At 27.5% G+C, this 7,713-nt stretch overlaps 1 protein-coding gene across 1 annotated transcript in view; it reads left to right on the top strand.

Moving 5' to 3' along the window:
* The window catches only part of LOC100206602 (metal transporter CNNM4), a 25,193-nt gene extending 19,582 nt beyond the window's left edge, over positions 1-5,611 (top strand). The window contains exons 2-4 of the mRNA XM_065793231.1: positions 749-1,898; positions 1,976-2,119; positions 4,919-5,611. Of these exons, the coding sequence (XP_065649303.1) occupies positions 749-1,898; positions 1,976-2,119; positions 4,919-5,436 (1,812 nt within the window). The 3' untranslated portion in view covers positions 5,437-5,611. The remainder of the gene's footprint in view (positions 1-748; positions 1,899-1,975; positions 2,120-4,918) is intronic.
* Positions 5,612-7,713: the final 2,102 nt, after the last annotated feature.

Raw genomic sequence — 7,713 nt, 5'->3', positions numbered from 1 at the left:
AGAACTATTTTATCATTTATATGTAGAAAGTTTTAAACATTAGGCATTGTGCCTTGTTTGTTAAGAATTTATAATTGTTTCTGTTTGTTTGTTTTGGGTCTGAAATTTTCTGCTATCGGAATCTTTTATCGGAATTTTTTTTCACAAGAATGTTTTAATAAAATAAGATTTAATTGATAATTAAGATTTACAACTAAAAATATTAAAAACTAAAAAATATTCATATTTATAATGTACAGTTTTAAAAAAACTAAATTCAAAACATACAACATTTCATTGTGACCTCTTTGGGGGCTCATTCATTACCCTTTTTTTGTTAAACCTAAATTAATGACATTTAATGCCATGTTTTGTTTTACGCATACCTTATTTAATTTTGTAATTCATTTATAAAAATTAAACAATGTATGGACCTAATGAAACTAAAAGTTCAAAAAGTCCTAATTTTTAAAGTGAAATTGTTTAAAAAAAAAAGCAAACAAAGAAAAATTACCATCAACAAAAATTTGTTGTCTTCAACTTTATGGGATATAGTCAATCTTTATCAGCATCGTTTTAACTTTCAAATATAGAATTTTACTATAAATAAAATATTTGTGTTTTTCAAAATAATAAAAAATACTTTCATTTTACTGTTTATATGATACTATTTGTTTATGTTTTATTTATTTTTTTGTTTGATTATATATTTAATATTATTTACTTATGTATATGTATACTTGTAGTATTGTTTTGTTATTTTGAATAGATGGCATCTGAAACTATCTTGTACATATGCTTGAAAGTAAGAAGTGCTAATGATACAAAAGTCAAAAACGCTACTCAAAGTGCGTGGGTTCACCAGGGTAGTGACGACTTCTTGAAAATAAAAGTTTTGCAACCCTCTTGGGACCTACCTTTATGGTTAAAAGCTACTTTATTAACAATACTTATGATGCTTTCTGCAATGTTTTCAGGACTAAATTTAGGCTTAATGTCATTTGACTTGAATGAGTTGAAGATCATTAGCACAAGTAGTTCTATACAAAATCAGAAATATGCAAAAAAAATCATACCTGTGCGACGCCATGGGAACTTCTTACTCTGCACTCTATTGCTCGGAAATACGTTAGTTAATTCTACATTTACAATTATACTCGATAGCGTTACAAGTGGCATTGTGGCTGTTGTTGGGTCTACACTCGGTATTGTTTTATTAGGAGAAATTATCCCACAAAGCATCTGCTCTCGGTTTGGTCTTGCGGTTGGCGCTTATACAATTTATTTGACAAAACTATTCATGATAATTACATTTCCTGTATCGTATCCAATAAGCAAAATTCTTGACCGTATTCTTGGCAAAGAATTAGGTAATGTCTATAATAAACAGCAGTTACTTGAAATGTTAAAACTGCAGCACGAGTATGATGATTTAGAACAAGATGAAGTTGGTATTATTTCTGGTGCACTAAAATATAGAGAAAAGAAGGTGTGTCAAGTAATGACAGCGTTGGAAGACTGTTTTATGCTGGATGAAGAAGCTGTTTTAGACTTTAAAACAATGTCATCAATAATACGGTCAGGATACAGTCGTATTCCTATCTTTTCAACTCAGAGATCAAACATTGTTGCAATATTGTTTGTAAAAGATCTGGCATTTGTAGACCCAGATGATTGCATTCCATTACTAACTGTAATTAAATTCTACAACCATCCTGTGCACAAAGTATTTGATGACACAACACTCGACAAAATTCTTGAAGAATTTAAAAAAGGAACAACTCATATTTCCATTGTTATGAGAATTAAAGATGACGGAGAACGAGATCCATTTTATGAGTGCATAGGAATTGTTACTTTAGAAGATATAATTGAAGAAATTATACAAGCGGAAATTGTAGATGAAACAGATATTTATAGTAAGTTTTTATAAAAATAGTTATTACTTTTATAATTTCAAACTCTCCATTAACTTATAAATATTTTTATGTTTAAGTTGACAATGTATCCGGAAAAAAAGTGCAAAGAAAGAAATACCAATTAAATAACGACTTTTCGTTATTTTTATCAAATTCAAAAGAAACCAAGACAAAGATCAGCCCACAACTTTCTTTTGCTATCTATCAGTTTTTAAGCACATGTTTGTATTTTAAATTATTTATTTTAATTACTTTTTTTGCTATAAAATATTCATTGCATGCTTTTATAAATTGTATAATTTAAAATTATTTAATAAATACAATAAAAAGATTAACAAGCAGTAGGGTATATTATACTCCAGTCAAAATTTAAAATTTAAAAATTTTGACTAGCATGCTTGGATTTCTATGTATTAGTGCATGAGGAATTCAATTTTGATCATATTTTTCAAAAATATTAATGTTTAGCTGCCGGGAAACAGGTTTTAAAGTTACGGTTTTATTAAAAGTTAATATCTTTAAATTGAGGTTTACCTTTTAATGTTTAACAAAGAAACTGGGATTGTCATACCCCCTTCCCCCTCCTCCTTAAAAAATAAAAACAAAGAACCTTCATTCAAATAGCGTGAATGCGATAATTTGAAAATTAATAATTAAAAAAAACTATTAAATTTAACAAGCCTAAAGATAAAATAACCAAGTAGACAAAACATACAACCTTCATTCAAATAATGCCATAGTTGGAAAAACAATTTAAAAAATTGATAAAAACAACTATTTGATAACAAAAGATAAAACAACCAAGTAACAATAACCAAATAATATCAAATAATTAATAAAAAATTGGTACTAACTAAATAAAAAATCATTCTGTATAAAAACAAGTGAGAGCTAATTTTAAACATTTAGTCTTTGTATATAAAAAATATAATTTTATTTTAACATTAGCTTTTTTTTTGATTTCATCAGAGGCATTGATTCTCGATTTTGCAATTGAGCTCGTATAAAATCAAATCTTTATCCCAACCACAGACTGATTCAGCTGCCTTGGTAAATAATTTGACAGTTCTTTCACAACTTTGAGTATGTAATGAAAATAAAGCAAGCTCCAGCGTAGAAAGTCTCAATGAATAGAGTTAATGACAAGTTTGCAGCAATAAATGGTTCAGTAATGGCTACTTTTTTCCAATCAATAAGTTCTTTGATGGCATAAGCATCAAGGTTTATTGTTTGTGGAACTTTAAAAGGTCTCACATCAGTAGAGTCATGTTCACTTCCAGCCCTGACTGCCAATGTTATTTCAAGGGCAAATTACCTTTGTTCTGAGTTATAAGAACAGAAAATTGCATCAAGTATCTTCTCAGGACGTGCCAACCAGAATTAACTTTTTATATAATGTTTAAAGGCTTTTTTAATGCTATCATCTTACTTCTGCCATATTAAAAATAGCTTGAAAAGATGACTAGAACCGTAATTAATGCCATTATTTAATATCAAAATACATCGGAAGATAAACCTGTGTCAACCAAGTTGCAAGTCTTAAGATCTATGCATTCTCACCTTTAAGATCAAAATTGATCTTATATAGAAGAAACCATCTAATGCCACAAGTAAGCTTTTGACTATGAGACATTCTACCACATTTAAGAGCTGCTACTTCAGGATGAAGGTTACCTTTTAATACTGCATTCAAATACTTTCATGCAACTAGACTGTTAGTGCTCATTTGCTCAAAAAAATCTTCACTCATATTAACTAAGGAGGGAAATGACGTAAAGTTAGTAATTCTTTCAAGATTATAAACTTTGGAAAACAGTTTACCAACTGCTCCACACTATACTTTTTCTGAAGAAGTTGGCCCATCAAGTTTATACACAATATGACGGAAAGAAAGCTCATTAATGTGAAGCTAGCAAAAAGATCTCAGAAGTTTTCGATTGAGAAGTTACTCCACAAAATGAAGCATTCCACCTTTTCATCCTAACATTGCATTTATAGTTTCACTGTCAATTAGTTAGAGATTAAAATCTTTACCTCTTTCCATTTACCAGTTAAATAGTCCAATAGCACATTGCTTGGGTGGTTTACATATTTCAGATTTAGACTCTAGTGTAAAATCTATAAGCTAGCAACCTCTAGGTTCCTCTGTCACAGTTATATGGTTTTCATGAATAATTTTATTTCTGAAGGGACCTGTGGTCTTACCACGCATAAGGATTAAGGATAAGGATTAAAGGATTAAAATTGTAGTGTTGTAGTGATTATATTTCTTTCATTGTCTAAAGTTTTACAGTGTTCTTTTTCCAGGACACTAGAAAAAGAACATTGTAAAACTTTAGATTCCCAGTGTTCTTTATTGGCTTTTTGAGCAAAAACAGCTTACATTTTACAGGTATAAAAGATAAGGTCAAAACGACATAAAAAATAATTACTAATATAAATTACACAGCATAAACTTTATTTATTATTATTATCTTGGTTAAATTTCTTGAGTTTGTTGATAAAGTTGTTGATGAACTCTTGTTCCTTTTTTTAGATACGTTGTCTTGATTTCAGAGGAAAGAAAAAAATTTAAAAAAACAAAAAACATTCTATTATAATAAAGCATAGGGTTAATCATTATTATAAATAGTCATTATGTACATTTGTAACACAAACAGTCAATATTTAGGGAAATACACAATATTTTCACAAGAAAAAAATATTTTCCCGTAGCAAAAGCTATTTTTTTACCTAAAAATATAATACTGAATCAAAACTAGGACATGCATGAGTATGATATTATTAACAAACCACATGTTTTACTTAAAACTCTTTTTACGTTGTGTTATAGTGATGAGTAATTAAAGATGTTTAGTTTTAACAAAAAACTCCGGTAAAAAAATTAAATCTCTTATAAAGATAAGAGATTTTAACTTTTGTTACATTATGTATGCTTGTTCTTACATTGTGTTAGAGTTTTTTTATTGTTTTTTTTTACATTATGTATGCTTTATTTTTGTTTCTTTATGTAATTTCAGCTGTCAGCGGTTTTAGTGAAGATCAAATCTCAAAAAGTGTTCTTCATAAAATCATTCAGTTTCCTGGAGTCATTCAAGAAAAAGAGGTTAATTACAATAATGAGAAAGTTTTAGTGTATTTGTACGAAAAAGAAAAACCATGTGATTATTTCACCCTTATACTTGAAGGGCGCGTAGAGGTGACAATTGGAGTTGAACAGATAACATTTGAATCCGGCCCGTTCTCAATTTTTGGGCAGGCTGCTCTTTGCGAAGATGAGACGAGCGATCATTTTATTCCTGATTATTCAGTAAGAGTGATTAATAATGTACAATTTTTTAAAATTAGTCGTAAATTATATAACTCGTGTAGAACAGCTACTAAAATGGAGCAGGAAAATAAACTCAATAACGCTCTTCCAAACTACGACGAAATATTTAACGTATCTGCAACAGTAATAAAAAATAGTGCTATAAAAGAGGAAAAAGAAAATGTTGAACAATTAAGCAGTTACCGTGAAAGCAACTTAAAAACGTAAAAAATTATAATAATTTTTTTTTTTTAATATAATTAAACTTAAATACTTTTAAACATTCAAAAATTAACCAGTTTATAAAAACGATACATTGTAGCGTGTAAAAAATTTAGAGATTTAAAAAATTACGACATTGTATCGTCGTTATACAATAATACGATAAAAACAGTTAGAATTATTCAATATTACTTTATTCACATAATTTTCCAGAATTTTATTTAAATTCTTAATAAAAATTATATATATATATATATATATATATATATATATATATATATATATATATATATATATATATATATATATATACAAATTTTTATATTTTTTGATATGTCAAAAATATTGACACCTTGAAGCACCAAAATGGTTTGTCCACTTATTTGTTAGTTCACCTCCCCAAGGCTACGAAGATCACTACAGTCAATGAGGCTATTTATATGTGGTTACAACTCTCTCTCAACTCTATAACTCCGAAACACAAACCTTTGTCGAACAAGATCGCTGCGCGGAGAAAAAAGTTGAGCGCGGTACCACCAGGGACGTGGTGGGGTACAAACTTATAACTTCTCGCTTATGAGACGAGCGCTCTACCACTACATCACTACTGCTTATAAAATATCAACTCCTTATAAAATACAGAAATGAAATACAAAAATGAAATACAGAAATACAATAAAAGTTTACATGACCATTATTAAGAAATAGAAATACGCGGAGACTCATAGAAGACCGTTAGGCCTTGTCGCCAAGAACAGCTAAAAAGTTTACGTGTTAAAATTTTGTATTTTAAAATATTTACAAAATAAATAAAATTAAAAATTAAGAATAAGAAGAAAAATAAAAGAACTCAAGCTATTATACTAGTAAATAAAAAAATAATTTAGAATTTAAAATATAAACAATAATTAAAAAAAAGTTCCGTTATAAATTTTTATATGTTAATTTTCGTTTTACCGTTTCATTCTTTTTTTTATGACTTAGTTATGTTTTTGTTTGAACGCAAGATAGCTAAACTCTTGAGATTCATATTTCATGTTCATAATATGTAGTAGATATTTAATAATTCATAATATGTAATAGATATATAATAATTCATAATATGTAATAGATATATAATAATTCATAATAGGTAATAGATATATAATAATTCATAGTATGTAATAGATATATAATAATTCATAGTATGTAATAGATATATAATAATTCATAGTATGTAATAGATATATAATAATTCATAATATGTAATAGATATATATTACTATTTTGAGATAAAAAAAATAGGTTTGTATTGTCTGCAAGCATAATCAACAATAAATTATGTAATTTTATGAAGATTGTTAATGTAAACAAGAAAGAGAAGAGAACCTATAATTGATTCCTGAGGAACTCTACAAGTTATACCAAGCAAATTTAGTGGTGATACTGCATCAACGTATACAAATCGGTTTCGTTTATTTAAATAGCTTTTAAGCCAATTTAAAACACTACCACCTATACCTTAAATATTTAGTATATTTTAAAGAATTTTGTGATCTTTTTTTATCAAAAGCTTAAAACTAAGTTGAAAACCTTTTAATAGTTGGTTAGAGAAATTTTTTTGCCAATTAGAACAAGTAAAAATCTTAAAAAGTTCATCTTTTATTACTTCAAATGATTAAATAACAATATTTACATTAATATCATCCGCACCAACTGATTTGTTTGGTTTTAGCATTTTAAAGGTGCTTTCAAAACCTTTAAAAGTTAGTTTAAATGGATTAAACTGTGACGTTTTAGGAATTATTACATTGCCTAATGGATTAATTGCTTGAGGAAATTCTTTGGATAAATTTGGTCCAACAGAAACAAAATATTTGTTCAGCTTATTAGCTGAACAAATATTTTGTTTCTGTTGGACCAAAATTAAATGATCTCTTTTCGGTCATTCAATAATTTACCATTTAGTTTAATGGTTTTAGGTAATGTAAAGTTTTCATTTTAAAGCTGCCTATGATTTCCTTTATAACTTCCCATGTGCGTTTTGAATTTAATTTATATTTTTCAAGTAAATCATTTTAATGGTTTTTCTAAGACTTTTTTTTTGACGTTCAAATTATTTATCGTTAGTTTTTTATCCATGGATTTTTAATCCATGGGATTTTATACTTATTAATTTGCAATTTATTTTAATTTTTGGGAAGTTAACATCATATATTTCAAAGAAAATATATGATGTCGTAAGCCCATTGGCTTTATCTAAAAGGCTAATCCACCCACTAATGAGTAAGATACAATTGCTCC

The sequence above is a fragment of the Hydra vulgaris genome, chromosome 03 (assembly GCF_038396675.1).
Source record: "Hydra vulgaris chromosome 03, alternate assembly HydraT2T_AEP".
Taxonomy (NCBI): domain Eukaryota; kingdom Metazoa; phylum Cnidaria; class Hydrozoa; order Anthoathecata; family Hydridae; genus Hydra; species Hydra vulgaris.
Note: the sequence above shows the minus strand (reverse complement) of the source record. Positions and strands in the feature narration are given on the sequence as shown.